Source organism: Astatotilapia calliptera, chromosome 15 (genome assembly GCF_900246225.1).
Source record: "Astatotilapia calliptera chromosome 15, fAstCal1.2, whole genome shotgun sequence".
Classification (NCBI taxonomy): domain Eukaryota; kingdom Metazoa; phylum Chordata; class Actinopteri; order Cichliformes; family Cichlidae; genus Astatotilapia; species Astatotilapia calliptera.
In genome coordinates, this window is record NC_039316.1 from 23,069,908 (window position 1) to 23,088,685 (window position 18,778).

At 39.8% G+C, this 18,778-nt stretch overlaps 1 protein-coding gene across 3 annotated transcripts in view; it reads left to right on the top strand.

Moving 5' to 3' along the window:
* Window positions 1-18,561, top strand: part of cd2ap (CD2-associated protein) — a 109,226-nt gene extending 90,665 nt beyond the window's left edge. For 2 of the 3 annotated variants that reach the window (XM_026143288.1, XM_026143290.1), the window contains 5 exons: window positions 8,622-8,737; window positions 9,420-9,512; window positions 11,794-11,972; window positions 12,442-12,505; window positions 14,805-18,561. In XM_026143288.1, the coding sequence (XP_025999073.1) occupies window positions 8,622-8,737; window positions 9,420-9,512; window positions 11,794-11,972; window positions 12,442-12,505; window positions 14,805-14,846 (494 nt within the window). In that variant the 3' untranslated portion in view covers window positions 14,847-18,561. The remainder of the gene's footprint in view (window positions 1-8,621; window positions 8,738-9,419; window positions 9,513-11,793; window positions 11,973-12,441; window positions 12,506-14,804) is intronic. The other variant, XM_026143289.1, reaches the window with a different exon arrangement.
* Window positions 18,562-18,778: the final 217 nt, after the last annotated feature.

An 18,778-nucleotide genomic window follows, 5' to 3' on the forward strand; every position in this document is an offset into this window, starting at 1 on the left:
CGTATGGCAGTCATTAAAATAATAGTAATAATAATAACAACACTAATAATAATAATAATAATAATAATATTAGTAATAGTAATAACGATAATTGAAGTGTTAATCCTAAAAGGTTCCAAATAAATGCATAGTTAAATAAATTAAATTAAACCATACAAATAAATACAATTAAAAATAAATAAATAAATAAATCATAATATAGGTTACATAGTATATTCCCAACAGCAAGTCAGACATTATTCATTATCTAGTTGGCTTATTCACTCACCCCCCCACATCCCCACTCCTCAGTAGATCCAAAAATATCTTCCAGATGTTGTACAATTCAGAAGCCTTCTTTCTAACAATATAGTTCAGTTTCTCAAGAGCTAAACTCGGTGTTAAGTTATTTAACCAGTGGTTAAAAGAGGGGCAACCAACATTCTTCCAGCATAAGGCGATACAGCGTTTGGCCTGTAGCAAACAATATCGACCATTTTTCTTTCCTCACAAGACAGAGTACAGTCATCTGGATACAAGCCTAAAATGCATAACTTAGGGCAAAGCGGTACAGGAGAAGTTGTGATCTGAGAGATATATTTTAACACAGAGCTTCAAAATTTTTGGATCTCTTCACATTTCCACAGGCAGTGATATAGTGTACCCTGATGCCTATTACACTTATAGCATAGATCAATTATATTAGGATCAAATTTATTTAATTGTACAGGGGATATGTATGTTCGCATTATCCAATTAAATTGTATCTTTCTCAAACGAGTGTTAATGGTTTGAGTGTGTGTTTTTGAACATATTTTACCCCATTCAGTATATGAAATATCTTCATGTAAGTCACTAATCCACTCCCGTCTTTTACTATCAGAGTTATCCTTATGGTTTTCAACTAAAAGGCTATAAAACTGGGACACCAGTCTTTTACCAAAACAGTTTTTTGTAACATGAGTTTCTAGGATGGAGAGTGGGGGTTGGTGCACTGAATTGTTTAAGTGTGCCAGAATAAAACTTCTAAGTTGCAGATACTTAAAGTGTTTCTGCGGTAAATCAAACTTTGCCCATAATTCACTGAATGACATTAGAGAATATTCCTCATATACGTCCTGTAGTTTCGCAATGCCCTTGTTCAGCCAAGCTTTAAAGCCCATGTCATTCTTAGCCGGGGCAAAGAGTTCATTACCCCAAATTGGGGAGAAACAGGACAACCCAGGAGAGTCATTCAACATTTTTTGTACTTCATGCCAAACAACAACAGTGTTTTTTACAAAGGGATTAGTAGTAATTTTCTTTAAAGTTTTAAAGGGTGCTGAGTATAAATAGCTATTTAACGACAGACCCTTTGAGGACATTCTTTCAGTTGCTAACCAGGGAAGGGAAATATCGTTTGAAAACCAAAACATAGTGGTCCTCAGCTGAGCAGCCCAATAGTACCATTTTAAATTTGGAAACTGTAGTCCTCCCCTATCATATATGGTAAATACAAGAGGGAGAGTCTGAGTCTTGGCTTCCTATTGTTCCAGATGAAATTAGAAAGAAGCTTTCTGATCTTGGAAAAAAAAGGAGGAGGGGCCAGCGGAATTGACTGAAAGATATATAGGAATTTAGGTAATATAGTCATCTTTACTATGTTTATTCTTCCCACTAAAGAAAGAGGCAATGATATTAATCTAGTGATCTCATCCGACAACCCTACCACCAGGGGCTCATAATTGGCTGAACTAAGATTGCTTATCGTTGGTGTTACTCTGATGCCTAAATATTTAAATCCCTCTGCGGCATTCACAAATGGGTGGGATACAACTGGTTTCAACCTCTCGTTCATATTTAAAAACATAATGGATGATTTTTCTTCGTTCACTTTGAACCCAGAGAAACTGCTAAATTGATCGAATAGCTTCAGGAGAGATGGTATTGATTCTGCAAGGTGTGATAGAAACACAACAGTATCGTCAGCGTACATTGCAATTTTGTGTAGCATCTCCCCGATTTTAATACCATGGATCGAGGGATGTGATCTAATTGCTATCGCTAAAGGTTCCATGGCTAGTACAAAAAGCACAGGTGAAATCGGAGACCCTTGCCTGGTGCCTCGAGATAGCTCAAAAGGACTAGAGATGAGATTATTGGTAGATACCATTGCATCCGAATCAGCAAGTAAAATTTCAATCCATCGGCGGAAGTGATCACCAAATCCAAAACGCTTAAGCACCTCAATTAGATAGGGCCATTCAACTCGATCGAACGCCTTCTCCGCGTCGAGTGATAGTATTGCAGTATCAGGTAACTCTTCACATTCGTGGATTATATTGAGAACTCTCCTCACATTGTGGAACCCCTGGCGATTTTGAACGAAACCATTTTGATCTCCGTGTATAATGACTGGAAGAGCCCTCTCCAGCCTCATAGCCAAAGCCTTAGCTATGATTTTGGAGTCAGAATTTAACAGCGATATGGGTCTGTAAGAACCGCTTTCGGCTGGCGCTTTGCTCGGTTTTAGAATGAGAGTGATCAGGGCACTACGAAATGTAGCAGGGAGGCGACCTGTTTCATAGGATTCCAAATAAACATCTAATAATGGGGGAATTAATTTTGCTTTAAATAGCTTGTAAATATCTATCGGAAGCCCATCAGGACCCGAAGCCTTACCACCTCTCATGTTCGTAATTGCATCAGAAACGTCATTGAAATTTATTTCTCTCTCCAATTCATTTTTCACATCCTCAGAAATACAGGGAAAGATCAATCTATCCAAGAAAGCATTTTGGCTTACCAGGTCCAGTGGGCTGTCAGATTTATATAGGGTTTTATAATACGAGACAAAGGTGTTATTAATTTCTGTGGGATCTGTGGATAATTCCCCTTGATCGTTCCTAATTATATTAATGGCTCTGTCAGATTCAAGTTTCTTTATCTGCCAAGCTAGTAGTCTACCCGGCTTTTCACCCTGATCATAAAACGTCTGTTTCAATCTTATTAAACCATCTTCAGCATAGACAGCTCCTCGTATTTAGCTTTAAGGGTCAATAACTCCTGTTTTTTCTGTGTTGAATCATCTATGTTAACTTCTCTCTCTAATTCTCTAATTTTATTGTCTAATTCGTTCATTGTCTGTTTGAATTTGTTAAATTTAGAACTGGTGAAACTTATCATTTGTCCACTAATATATGCCTTAAAAGCTTCCCACCTAACGGCTGCTGTTGTTTGAATTGTATTAATTGAGAAGTAGAGATCAATGTGTTCTCCTACAAATTTCATAAAGTCAGAATCATGTATCCATTTAGGGTGCAAGCGCCACTTGTTTGAGCGGCTATTCACTTGTTCTACCTCATAAAATAGTGATGTTGGGGCATGATCTGACAACACAATGCTGTCATATATACACTTAGTTATATTGGGTAGCAAAGATGAGGAAATTAAAAAATAATCTATTCGGGAGTGGGATTTAAATACTGCTGAATAGCATGAGAATTCCCTTTTATTGGGGTTTTGAATTCTCCATGGATCAGAGGTTCAGATCTTTCAAATATTGTTGTATTTTTTTTCTTGTTTGAGAGTGTGAAGTGTCTATCCCTGATGAGCGGTCAAGCTTCGGGTCCAGAGTACAATTTAAGTCACCTGCCAATATTATCCTACCAGGAAGGGTAGCTATCAATAGTAATAAATTCTCAAAAAATAAAGGGTTATCATCATTAGGGCCATAAACATTAACTAAATTGAAATTCTCTTTCAAGAGAGTTCCTTGAACCACCAAAAATCTGCCAGCTTTATCATAAATAGTGTTATTTACTTGGAAAGGCACTGAATTATGAATTAACACCATAACCCCTCTCGCGTGCGAAGGGCAACAGGATGCTAGCACTTTGCCTGGCCATCTCCTACGTACTTTCACCAGATCCTCTCTGAGTAAATGGGTCTCTTGGATAAACGCTATTGATGACTCAAGTTGTTTAAGCCTGGTAATAACCTGTTTTAGTTTAACCACTTTTACCATTCCTCTCACATTCCAAGAAGTAAATTTAAAAGTCTTATATGAAGTCATCTATTCTTATTAATACAACAGATTGTGCAACATAGTATCTTCATTTGGTTGTTGGTAAACCTTTCAGTATCTCTAACTGTTGTGCTGGGAGTAAACCAGTAAAAAGCAACACGTTGTGAAAAATACAAAAACACAAAGAAATAACACAAAATCTGCCATAAATGAACCCCCTTAGCTGTCAACCTGAACCGGACAGCCCCTCGCCCTACCCCGCCCTCCCCCTGACCTTGGGGTGCAGTTAAGTGCACAAGCTGATCCAATGTAAACAAGGGAGCAGCTAGACCAAACCGAGCTGACATGGTCAAACAAAACCAAACCACCTGGACAATTGCGTCTCCTGACGAAAATGTATATCCTACATGAACAAGTATGTATACAATGATCATTACAAACTTTCTTGTAGCATAACTCTCATCCCGGAGAGCCGACTGTATGTCGAACAACCAGTACTCCAAGACACAAATGAAAGCCCAATCAACGAGTGGGCGTGGCTAGTTATCTATAAGGGATAAATAAAATGCCCAATACAACTGAGGAGAACGAAGGAACGGTAAACCAAAGTAAATACAAAAAAGAAAAATACTCTCCCCAAAAAATTCAACAGTAAGGATGAGCGATATTGACCATTAAATCCAACAATTTCAAACTACAGTTGTTATGGGCAGATAGTGAAGGATTCGGCAGTCCCCATCAGATATTCTGCTAGTCCTCTGTATTCTGCAAACCTCGGATGAACTTTTCCGCATCTGCTGGGGTCTCAAAGACATGCGTATGTCCACCAGATGACACTCGTAGCTTCGCCGGGTAAATTAATCCGTAACGTACGTTCATCGCCCTGAGCTGCTGTTTCACCCGGTCGAAGCCCCTCCTCCGTCGGTGGAGATCTGTAGAAAGATCCGGGAAGAACATGACCTCTTGACCCCCGCAGATAACTTTCCCTTTGGCCATAGCCGCCCATATCACCCGAACCTTGTCTTGGAAGTTTAAAAACTTCATGATGAGGACTCTCGGTGAGGGTGGTCGGTTGGGTTGCGTCCGGCCGGGCAACCGGTGAGCTCTTTCGATGAGAGGTTGTCTCGGGAATGTTGCTGGTCCCAGCGCTTCGGGGAGCCACTTCTCTAGGAAAGCCACCGCGTCATGTCCTTCTATTTTCTCCGGCACATTAACTAGTCGTAGTTTGGAACGACGAGAGCGATTTTCGAGGTCCTCGAGTTTGTTCGTGAGGAGAGCCACTTGTTTAACTAGCGCATCTATCTTGCCTTTCTCTGAGTTAACGGCGTCCTCCACGCTGCTAATGCGCATCTCTGCCCCATCCATGCGCACCGAAAAGTCCTGCACATCTCTTTTAACATCTTGGATCGCTGACAGGACCACATCAAGTTTTGTGGAAAAGTCATTTCTGATTCCGTCGAGTATTTGAATAACATCCATGTTATGGGCCATTCCAGTACTCACGTCCAGGAGACTCCCAGGGCTAGCATCACCTGCAGAGTTAGCTTGACTGCTAGCATCAGAGATGTCGTCTTCCTCACTCAGAGAAGAGTGTGCCTTAGATTTATTTTGTGCTTTCTTAGCCGGCATAATGTCGCGGATACACGATAATAACTCGTTACAAGCAATAGTTATCACTGTTGACGCAGTTAAAGGACAGTTTTCAGGAACTTACTAAAATATCGCCAGGAGCTCACAAAAATACGTGTGCCTAGTTCAGCGCCATAACCACGCCCCTCTGAACACAGATTTTAAATTTTTGGTCAGAAAATCACGACTAATTCGTGAAGAGCACCAAAAAAGTGTCACCAAAATACCAACACCATTTATTAAACCAAAGAAAAATAATAATTTAATTTCAGTTCATTTCTGATTTGTTAGTATAGTGCAAAATTGTAACTATAGATGATAATTTTCTCATGTATGGCATGTGTACCTAATTAGCTTAAGCTTGTTAGTCTGTATAAGACTTGAATGCTAGGAGGCCAGTCATAAAGGTTTTCTGTTTTGCTTGCTTTTTCCAGGCTATATATTACCTTTATGAGCTATTTGCCAATATATTGGCCAACCCATAAAAATGTAAAAAAAGAAAAAAGATGAGACTGAAGAAACACCCTTCAGTCACATTCTCTGTGTTGATATTCCATAGTGAATCCGCCAGAGGATGCCTTGCAACAATCAGCTGATCTTAGCAATGTTGGGGAGAGCTTAAACAAGTAATCCACGACTTGCTGTCAGAACAAAATAAGCTTATTTTTAGACTGGGTTGTCCTAGCGTTTTAGTAAGAACTCATAAATACCTGTATATTTCTTGTGTCACATGGGTTAGACATTCACTTGGCAAGGAAAAGGTTGCTGATTCACTTTCAGCCAGAGGCGCAAACGTTCTGTGGAGTAGTAGCAGGAAGGACATCCAGCGTAAAACTGCTAGATCAAACATGCACAGCTACCCACTGTGGTGACCCCCTTGTAGCAAAGCAGCAGCTGAAAGTAGCTTTGATCTAATCAGAGGCTTTTAATCTAAAAACAATTCTTCAGGTCGTTTAGTGACTGCAGCTAAGCAGATCTGGAAACAAAAAAAAAAAAGAACACAACACAAACAATGATCTTACAAGCAGTTTTATCAGTAAAAGCCTGATATCCATTTTTAACTGCACGTGTATGTTAACTTGACATGAGGTTGTTTACATACAACACAATGAACTACAGGCCAGGAAGAATGGAGTTATTGCTGCATTTAAAGTGAACGGTGAAAAACAGTGAGTACTGTGTAACAGCACTTTGCACCTACTCAGCGGTAAACTGCTGGCTTGAATTGCAGCTGAGATTGAACTTTCATGTTTCATGGGTGTGCGTGACAGACTGGCTTCTGGAGACTTGTCGACTTTTAGCACCTCAGCTGTAGCAAACAGTACCCCTGAGTGAAAGCCATTCAGGTCTGCTCTATTAAATCTATTTCAGGAGTCCTTTCTCTGAGACCTTTCAGCTTCCCTCACGGTTCCTCTGTTTTAAGGTCAATATTGTGTCAAGCACCCCACGTGTTTCTCCAGGGGCCAGACAGGAGGATCAAACAGGAGTTACTTCATCATCCAAAAATATGAAAGCTGCCCCTTGTGTCAGTAGATTTAAGTGTTTAAAGAAGAAATTTTTTACTGTTTTTATTAGTGCTGTCAAAATGAATGCGTTAACGCACATTAATTTGCTATCACGGTCAACGCAATTACAATTTTTAACGCAATTAACACATCTGGAGTGTAGACTGACTCTAAATCCCTGAAATGCTTCTGTCAACGCATTTCGGGCTGTTTGTCCAAGTAGAGTTACTTTCTCACATGCGCAAATGGACAGTTGATCTGGTAGTGATGGGTAGCTGAACCAATCAACTCAGTTTGGAAGATGATAAACACACATTGGCCCTCTGATGGGAAATTTGAGTATTCCAAAAATAACAAGACAGAACAGTCGACCGACAAAGTATTATGCACATTGTGCAAGAAGGAATTTTCTTTTCACCGAAGCACTTCCAGCTTAAAATGTCACATTGACGCAAAGCATGCGTTAGTCGGGGATGCTGCTAGGACTTTGGCTAACGCGTCACCGAGCTTGCGACAAACCATTCACGGAACATCAGGGACTCAGTGAGTCTACCTCGGAATTATTGACTGACGTAATTGCCAAGTGGACTGCAACAAACTGCAGACCTATTAATATCGTTGAGAACGCGCTTTACATAGCTTTGGTTCCTCGTTTCAAGGACTTGAAGTGCCTCCCCAAGAGTAACAGAGAGAGGGTGGATAAACGTTTACAGAGTTTTTTGTTAACATGAATGTTCAAGATGTTCAGTAAACATGTTAATTGCGTATATTTTCCCTTTTTTCTCGAGTCTGTTTGCTAAAGCAAAATGAATTGTGGTTAATATAGAATAAAAATAAATTATATTTAATCGTGATTAATCAAAATTAATCCACAGTAACCCTGTGATGAATCTGATTAAACATTTTAATTGTTTGACAGCTCTTATATATATTATATAAAAGTGTATACTTACCTATTAGTATATAGGTTTTTTAAAAAGTTGTACGTCACATCAGAAAACCTTTAAAAGATTGAAGAAAACTATTCAAATTATCTGAATATAAGCATACATTATTTGTGTTTATTCTGAATTTACTTCATTATATTGCATAAATGTCAGTTACAAGCTTAAATATAAAGTCCAGGCTATTGATCAAGTATTACGATTAATCGCGATTAATTCCAGAAAATTGTGAGATTAATTAAAATTAAATTTTTTAATCTATTGACAGCACTAGTTTTTATATATTCTTTTTATATTTTAGTTGTTTGTTTACCCTTGTGCCTGTGTTTGGCTGATTTCCTGCTTCTGTGTGTGTATTAATGTTGTTAATGAGGCAGAAAATAAACCAAAAGCCAAACTGTTTGTGAGCAGTTACAGTGCATTCAAAGTGAATCAAAGGAAATTATTGAAAGTGTCAGTTCGCTTGTGGATGTTGGGTTTAATCATAGCTGAAATGTTTTGCTAAAAAATAATTCTATTATTTCTCTCGCCTCTTTCTCTCTCATCTGGCTTCAACAGATCTGATGAGTTTTGATGACTTGTCGTCTACCTCGGAGAAGCTCTCTCACCTCACGACCAACCGACCAAAGATGACTGGAAGGAGGCTGCCCACGCAGTTTGGCGGAGGACAATTGGTGAGGATGTGCTCTAGCGCTAACAATCCCCCGCTCCCTTTAAGTTGACACTGACCTTTTTTCTTTTGATTGTTATTATGAGGAGCTGTCTCTCTTACTATCATCATTCTTACCATCTCATGTTAAAAGTTAGGCTGACGTCTGGTAATATAGTTTCTGCAAGTTGGTCTCTATATTTGTTCCTACGTATTATTTATGTGACAGAAGAAATCTCTTCTTTTCTCTGACAACTTTAGTATACAAGCCTTCACCTGATAGTTAAAGAGATTTCATGAAAACAAAGACAAATGGCTTTAGAACAGCAGTCCTTGTTTTTGCTCAAAGCTGGTGCCTTACAAAGCAAACTGCTGTAGATAGCAGGTGTTTGGCTTTTCCCACATTTGGACCACATTCTTGAATGCAACCAAATACTGTTATCATTAAATTGCCATCAAGGTCTTTATATCAGTTTATTTTGATTTCGGGTGTACATTTGTATCATAGGTTTGGCGTCTTTTCTTTTAAAAATCTAACTTCTTTATACCTGCAGACTCCTTGCAAATCCTACCATGACACTAGAGCTAATAGTGTAGCTGTTAACTGTCATTGACAGATGCAATCGTTTCAGGACTCTGCAGCTTTTCCTGTTTTCCCTGTTTTCCCTGTCACGAGCAGCACATTTTATCCCAACATGATTCCACAGTTTCCATTACAGCCCAACAAGGAAGTGAGTGTGGAGAAAACCTTTAAGATTGATGAAGAAGATGCCAAACCAAAGCTAACAGAAACCAGAAAGGTAATTTAATTTCATGTCTGTTTAGAGGAAACCTTTAGTTTAGTTACAGGTGCCCGCTTAGTGACATAACTGCCTCATGAAATGAAGCAAATAATGAATGGTCTTAGCAGATCTTTGGGTATAAACCTGTGGAAGTGATGGCAGCTGTTGCCAGCGGCGTTGCTGATGGTAGCACAGCAGTGATGGTTTGTGTTGTGTGAATCTGGTAGGAACTAAACAGTATAGCACACTGCCTGCTTATGTTGAAATCAAGTCAGCATGGTACTCCAGTCCACATTGAGGCTTCTAATGTGACATTGTGGACATTGGTCAAAAGTTGTCCGCCATATTGGATGCGATGCAACTGCTGGTTGTTAGGGAAGCAAGTCGTCGCCATCTCATTGGCAGTAGTTTGAGGTTGCTGAGTAAATCAGTTGCAGAGAAGATGCTGCACCAAAAATGAAATGAAAAGGGATTGTCTTTTTCTTTCTTTAGCTGTTTCATTTTTTAAGGCAGACTGTCTCCGTTCTTGGTTTGTGTCACACTTTTCAGTTTCCCTATACCTCAGAGAGCAGGTGGATAATGTTTATGGACAAATCAAAGACGTCTAATCAAACCACAGCTGCAACAAGATTCTAGGGTCCAAAGCAATCATAAGGAGCTTTCTATATATTTTTCCCTAGGAACTGGTGGTGACCACTCTGTAGGCTTTGGTGACTAGCCTTTTATTCACTATGTTGTCACCATGAATGTCACACATCCAAACTAGCAGATAAGCCAACATCACATGGTTAATGCTGACATGCAAAACCATAACACGGCTCTTTCAGCCTGGTACAAAAAGGTGTTTTTCGATGCATCCTATAAACCTTCATACCAAATGGACCTCTCAGTCATGTTTGTGGTATTTGGTTTCTTAGTTCATAGATGCTGCTTCACAATCAAGGTTGCAAACATTAGTTGATAACTTGGAACTCCACTCTGGTCTTGCTCCATTACTGATGCCAGTGTTGAATTAATAATCTGCACCTCTCACTGTGAGTAAGAGAATTGAATGTGTCAGGAATCCTCACAGCTTTGTGTACTTTGTTAGTGTTAGTGAAGTGATAAATGAAAACAGGCCCAGAATAAATACAGTAAAATAAATTTAATGTTTTTCACTTTTCCTGTTTGCACACAGATGTGCAGCTGGCAGTAAAGAGCTGAAGTGAATGATATTCAGTCACAGTGTATTACTATGTGTTATTATTGCTTCTAGCTTCTCAAATAAGGTCTCTGACCGAGCATGAGAGTGAAAGCAATCAAGTGCACAATCAAAAGGAAGTGGAACATCATTGTTGTTGGCCCTTTTCAGTCATGTTGGCTCACTTTGACCACAGTTTGCAGTTAGATAAAAAACTTTGGGGGGAAAAAAACGAGTTGAAGCTGTTTGTGATTGGACCGTGGATCGGCTTGTCGTCACCAATACCCAGTCCAGCTTTTGTGGCTCAGTATCTGACCAATACCCAATGCATGCCTCACATCAGCACATCTGGAGTACATAGCTACATACAGATTCTTTTAAGTGTAACAGTAAAAACAATGTCTTGATTGTATGGTCAGAATAAACCACCATAGTGGAAGTTGTCACACCCGTGTCAAACAAGCTGTTGCTCAGCCCCTGCTACTCCTATTTCTCACCATCACACATTTACAGTTCACATACTCCGATTATTTCCTGACACATTACCTACAGTCTGTTTGTTCATCTTGAGACTTCCATCTGTTTGGTTCCTTTCAAGTCCTCTGCTTTCAGATTTGTCTAATTAAAAGCTAAAGTTATCCCCAAGTTGGCTTTTTAGGGAAAGTTTGGCATGTCACACAATCCTTTTAGCATTACATCACTTTTTCTGAAAACGCTCACTGAATACAAGTAGCTACAAAAAACAGCACTTTGTTATTTTGCTTTAAGTCAGTGTTGTTTACCTACACGAAGACACGAAGTGCGATGGGGTGATAAAGACTGAATATCCCCCTTCACTGGAAAACACATTGTGTAAATCAGCCCCGTGTTTTTCTTCCTACACTGTAGCATTGGATTTAAATTCCTCATCTGCTCTGCTGTCACAGTGGATTTAATTTGAGAGCCTCACCATTAAATTTGCATCACAGATACTTTTCCCTGAGGGTGCAGGTATTATAATGACAAGATAAAAACATCCAATTAAATTTAGTTTTAGATTGGAGGTCAAAACAGACACACAAAAAAGAATTATTGCAGAAAATTCTTGTCTTACATTTTTCTCCTCTCATGTCTTAATAGCCTTCCACAAACACCTTATTGTCACCGTCATTCCACAAGCCTGACTTTGGAGACTTCGGAGCCTCTCTGGGCAGCAAGGCGAAGGTGGAGCATGAGGAGTCGAGCTCCCAGCTGGAGGAGCTGAGGAGCCAGATGAAGGAGCTGCAGCTCACGGTGGAACTGCTCAAGTCCCAGCAAATGTAAGGACACATGAGCCTGATAAGGTTTGAGGGCAGGACAGGAATGGAAAGCTAAAATTGTTCTTCAAGGTTCTGACCTTATAAAATAATAAAACATTATTATAAATAAAACATACATAAATATATGATTTACATCAAATTATTACGCCACTGCCAAACCCAATACCACTGAAATGGTAATGCGTACTCCTGTATCTCTGAATTAGCAATAGCTACCGTTTCTGTCGAGCTGATTTATCGCCTCAAGCATTTTCCAACCATCATTCTCTTTAAAACCATCCTGGCTTTTTATAATAAGTATTATAATATGTGTCTTTTGGATTCTGACGACATTAACTCAAAGTTCATTTGAGGCACTGAAACTGGTTCTGAGGTGTGTTTAAAGGAAGAAAGTGTTTAGATATTTATGATATTCGCTGCTAAGGTAGCCACATGCTAAGGTTGCACATCTCTGTTCGTTTATTTCCAGGAAAGAGATCACTGAGCTTCGAGGAGAGCTGGATGACGAAAGGCAAAAGCGTGTGTCCCTGCAGGTAGTATAGCTCGCAACTGAAACACAGGCTGAGCTGTCCACATTCATTAGACCCATTAGTTTAGACAAATATTGATGCTTTTTGTGCACACGTGAACAGCATCCAGCTCTGTACACTAGTGACTTTCTACTGACTCAGTAATAGAAGTTCTATGTGATCACAGCTGGGACCGTCTAAATGTAACTTATTACATCCACTAAATAATGAGTGAACACATGAATGCATGCAATAATTAGTCATTGTTCATTAATGTCAAGACCTGCTGACAGCAAAACACCAAAGCACTCCAGTCCGTCCGTCTTCATTAAACTCTTCTCATCTGCTGACATCAGTACCAATTGAATATTTTTGCTCAAAGCACATACTGCCTCAGGGTTGAAAGTGCAAAAACAGCATTGTTTCATTTCGCAGTCTATGCGTTGGCATGTGTTAAGTGTCCTTAGTTTATTACCAGCAGCAGATTATTTCCTCTTCCTTCCTGGTCAACACTCACACGTTAATGAAAATCAAAACAATAATAAAAAAATAAAAAAAAACTGGCTGCATTTACGAGTTTTAAAGATTTCATCCCCACAGCATCATGCACACATGAAGCCTTCGGTTTTTTCCCTTTACACATGTAAAGAAATGTAACTGTTTAATAACACATTAAGCCCTTAAGGGACACACTGCACCAGCTATACACATAACGGTTACTGTCTGTCCTGAGTTGTCCCATCAGCTCATAAAAGCATGAGTGTTGTGCAATGTGTTTGCTAACTCTAAGATCAGATTATTCAGAGTTGTGTTTATGATTCTTCTCAGCTCCAGTTTGAGCTTCAGATAATGAAAGTAAAGGAGTTTGGGATGGATCAGCATTATTTGGGCCTTTTTTTTTTCCTGTGCTAATGACAAAAAGCACCTACAATGGACAATGTTTATCGTTAAAACAGGGCGGTTATTCAGCGAACATGTTTAAGTTGCATCGTAGGAACTGTGGGATCCAGGGTTTTGGAGGTGAAAAGAGAACTGTAGTATAACATCTGTGGTGTTTAATTCCACAATATGTGGGATTAAACACCACAGGAATTCTGGGTTTTTCCCCGATCCTGTCAGGAATTCTGCCTTAAACAGACAGGCTCTCTGAGCATGATGTCTGTGAGAGAGACATTAGTAGAGAGGGTTTTTCTGTTAGCTGGTTTCGTTATAAATTTCAGGCTGATGTTTCACCAGGTGAGCAGCTACCTGATGGATCCTTTTTTTTCTTTCTTAAAAATCAAGTTCTGTGCAGAACGTCAAGAATGAATATTTAAATCATTCACTTAAAATTAAAGAAAGAAAACTGATGACCGAGGATACGCCTCTAGGCTAACTACACTCCCTGACTGTTGAGAACACATTCAGCGTCCATGTGCTGCTCATGTTAAACTGAGAGATTGAAGGTTGGTCCACTCTGCCCGGCCGACCTTTCTGTCTTCAACAGGGCACCAATATAAATTGGATCACAGGAGGAGGGGTCCCCCGCAGAGAGCCCCACGCAGGGTCAGACTCGCATACAGAGAAACATAACTGCAGATTAGTTTAAGCCCCCCTGCAGTTAACTTCAGCTTCCACCTCAGCTTCCTCATCCTCGTCAAAGACGTTGGCCGTGCCGCTCAGGTTTTCCTCCGGCTTGTGCTTTCATTGTCATTCAATTCTCCTAATCCCCACCAGTGGAAAAGCCCCACAGCAGGATGCCACTGTACCTCACAGAGGGATAATGACAATAACTGACTCACAAGCTCAATCTACTCTGGCAAATCGAATATGGCTGCAGCGCCTTTTCAGTGTGATATGGGGCAAAACATTATGACCAATCACTTAATTTGAAGTTATTTTGAATACCTGCACTCTGCGTGACCTCTGGAGGTCTCTGGCATCGGCTCATTCGCGGCATGTCCTGCAGAGCATGAGCCATAAAATGGGAGAAATCATTGTGAAAGTTACAAATCTGCTCTAACAGTAAGGAGTGTTCCTGGTAAACGGCTGTGGAATTGAACCAATTTGAAATCAGATGACCCTGCATATAAATCTGTGTTTTATAATTTACACTTTCTTTTGAGGATTTTTTTTTTTACTGCCTCTTTCTCCAACAGTACAAACATTGTGCTACATTTGTAGCCTTGATAACATGTTTTTGGCCTCGTTGGAGAGGTGTGCACAGTGTTGTTCCGTTGTTCCTCTCTCTGCATAGCCAAACAGCTACTTCATTGGACACAGTGTAGCTCCATGCATCCCCACCCTACACACCAACTGTAAGAAGTTTATTTTTTCTTCACAGATGGAGATCGAGAAGCTAAAGCGAACCATCCACTCGACGTGAAACTCCTTGATCTAATCAACGGCAGTCCTCGGGGTCAGCTGCTGGCCTGCCCGTCGATCAACAGGAGAGCAGGAGGGCAGCGATGTATGGATGGTCAAATGGAGGGAGAGAGGGTGGAGAAATCCACCCACCTCAAGCACAATCCTTGTTCAGTGATCTACAAAAACAAACAAACTCACTCTCCATATTTGTAAGATTTACATTTTGCACATAAGATTTTTTTCAAGCTAGGTGTAAGTTACAGATGTATATGTTCCTCTCGCTCTCTTTTCTTTCTTTTTTTTTTTTTTTTAAACTTTTGCCAATACAAAAAGAAAAAAAACCCGAGGCCTTACTTCAAACTACTGCGCTGGACTCACAACTCTGCTGCTCTGGCTCTTTTCCAATCACTCTGGCGTTCCTTGAACTCCTCAGGGATGCTCCCAGTACTACTGACTTTGTGTAAAGCAGAGGGTGCTCGTTTTCCTTGCCTAATTTCTTTTTGATTTTTATAATGCACAAAAATTTATTTTAAACAGATTTGATTATTTGAGTTTTCATCTTCAGATTAAAATGCGTTTTTCTTTCTTGCACGGCGCCTGTCAGCACAGCACCACCACATGGCTGCAGCGTGTCAGAGCAAGCTCTCGCGTTTCTTTTTTGTTGTCTTTTGATGTTTTCTAGCATTCCTACCCAGAATAACACTACTGTGCCTGTTTCAGAAAAAAACAAACAAAAAAACAATCTATTAAATGTTTGTAATGGGATCTGGAATATTTGCAGCATGATATTGTATATCTATATTTTTAAATCTACTGACACGCTTAGTCAAATATTATATAGAGGGCCTCTTCTATGCTGGCTCTTCTATTTTTGTGAGAAAAACACAAAAAACTTAGCCAGAGTCATAAAATGCAAGAAAGGCACGAGGAAGGAGGGACTACATTCTTCTGAAAAGGCAGCCTCATTACGATCATCTCTGCTACTCGCTTGTCTATTCATAGCTCTCTCCCATCCCTGTCATTTCTACCTCCGCCTTCCTTACTCTCATCCATCTTTGTTTCCTGCTAAATCGTCTGGTGTCTTTTTGCTCAGCCGACTACCCCCTCCCTCTTATGTTTAATCTACAACTCCACATTCCAGACACATGGGTTAAACTAACTGGAAGAACATGATGAAGCGGCGAAATTCACTCACGTCCTTTTTTTTTTCTTCCCCCTTTTAATCGTCTGATGATAAAACACTGCTGAAGAATGAGATTATCCTGGTGGAAACTGGTGCGATATGGGTCAACTAGTGTGTTTTTAGCCATGTTAGCATGGATGATGGGTATAAGTGTCATGCAGCTTGATCCGTAATGTTTCAGCAGACTTAAAGTTACATGCATACATACATCCACCAGATTTGCACTACCATGATTTGAACTAGTAGTTGGTTTGTCATGTTTGTCAGTGTATAGTTACAGCACACTGCGCTGCCACACCCTAGGCTAAATTTTGTGTTTCCACATTTCCACTTCAAATGCCTGCACAACTTGCCACAGCCATGTTTATCATGCACCAATTAGCCATAACATTAAAACCATTTTCCCAATATTGTGTCACTTCTGCCTGTGCCACCAAAGTGACACAGAAGAGCTCAGGAGGAGCTCCAGGAAAGACCTGTGGCATCTGGGAGTTGGCGGTGTTCAACGGGTTTCAGATTGGAGAAGTACTTTGAGCACCTCTCATGTGTTTGGTCTATTACAGTAATGATGCCAGAAATCCAACATTTCTTCATAACATGATGGTCAGTGTCGTTCACTTCACCCAGTAGTGGTTTCAATGCAGTGGCTGATTGCTGTATGAGGCATCAAATGAATCAGTCAATTAACTGACTGATGATTAAATTAAGCTTTATAAAGTGAGCAGGGCTGACCACTAGGAGTCTACAATCTGAAAAATTACACATTAGGGGTTTTAAGATGGAGTTAAATAAAGATTAGAAGTTACTGCTTTTTACTGGACATTGAGCAAACAACTGTCGTTAAATCTCAGGCAGTTTCTATAGCTGGAAGTACTGCTACAGTTAAGAAAGGTAACTGGATTTTTCTCACTTGTCATGATGTTTAGGGGTACAGAAATGTAGAGCATGGTATCACTAACGCAGAAGGCCAAACTCAGTCAGTTCTAACTGGAAGCTGAATATATTTGTTCATAGGAGTATATTTCTGCCATAATTTGGGTCCACTTGTTCCTGCAGGGATCATTATAACAAAACATTTTTGTGGAGTTGGGAGGTGCACCATCCATAGTTTCCATGATTCACTGTATGTTTGAGTACACAAATCATCTGAAACCTTTGCACACAGTGTGAAATGGAAATTAAAAACAAAATGTAGAAGAGCGCAAAAACAGCATCAAATGTTGAAACTGAGAACCTTTTTTAAAAGCACTTTATGTCCATGAGTACTTCTTGTAGTTTTGCCTCTGTACACTATCACAGTGGGTTTTAAATCAAACAATGATTTTTTTTTTAACAAGAGTTTTGGATTATTTGGAATTTCTATGAAGTAAAATTTACATATACAGCTACTAGCCATGCCAGCTCCCATAAACTGTGCACTGATCAAAGAAGAAGAGGTAATGCAACCTAGTAACAAACATGGCCCTTTCTCAGCTTATTTATAATTCATTGCTGGTATCAAATTTAAAAGGAGCTTGTAATTTAAAAAAACAAAACAAAAAACAGATTTCTCAGTTTTAACATTTCATGTATTATATTGTTTCAACAGTTTGCAGCTGATTGCAAATTGGCTGGGATAAATATTGGCACCTTCAAAGATGGATGCAATGGTTCTCAGCTGGAAAAGGTGGAGGATGTCCAGCTCCAGTTTGGGAATGAATGTGCCTCTGTAATGTATTCATGAATGGAGATTAATAAGTTAGTTGGGATGAGGAGCTCAATCATTTGAGAGGGTGCACTGCTCCAAGTAGAAAGGAGGCAGTTGAGGTGTTTTGAGCAGTCGGGCTGATGTCTGTCTTCATACTGCTTACGCTCTAGCTCCATTCTGTAGCCCTGACTCTCACAATGTTCAACAGCTTAACTGAGAAACTGAGAGCAGCACAGTACCAAGTGCATCCACCTCTGGCTTCACTGCAAGTTACAGGGATGTTTAAATTCTGACACTCATAAGTTTTGTTTCCAGGTTAGATGTTCCACATTGTGCTACCACAAGGACAAAAACCTGTTACTGTTGTTTGTATCTTTGTCTTAATGTTGTTGTACATATCTCACAAATGTCTTAAAAAAAAAACCATCTCTTTGTACTTTGAAGTCTTTGCCGGGCCTGATTCTGTGTGCAAATGCTCGACTGGAACTGTCCATGATTGTGTTGGAGAAGAATCTAAGCCCCACAGTGGCCACTTTGATGCTTTGTGATCTGACCTGAGTGGTCATGCACTCACACAATACATGGATTTCTGGCTTTGAACAAGTGTGGCTCTTAATGCAGTGTGGCCAGGCAATAGGCTAATGTGGGAAACAAGAGAGGGGACGTTTTAGGTGATGGCTATTTACGGAACATCTGTAATATGACTTTTGCATATTTTACATTCCAGATTTTGACACCAAGAAAATAAGAAATGTGTGCACATTTATAACATATTTTCAAGTGATTTTGTTTACAAGAGCTGTATCCTTGCATGAGCTGAGATTCTTTGCAAAAATGAATAAACATCATCTTTATTTACTGTCACAGATGCTTCCTTTTTCTTTTTTGTCTCTGCTTTTGAAATTGTATTTCACTTAAAGGTTTGCATGGACCCACAACAATCCTGAGACCTTTTCATGCTTGAGTTCTTTAAAACATTCAGGGAAATATTGAGTGGAAAATATTGACCGCTGACTGAGAGAGAGTCAGTGAGTTTTCTGAGGAAATGCAGCTCCCAGTGAACTTATCCTCAGCTGACAGA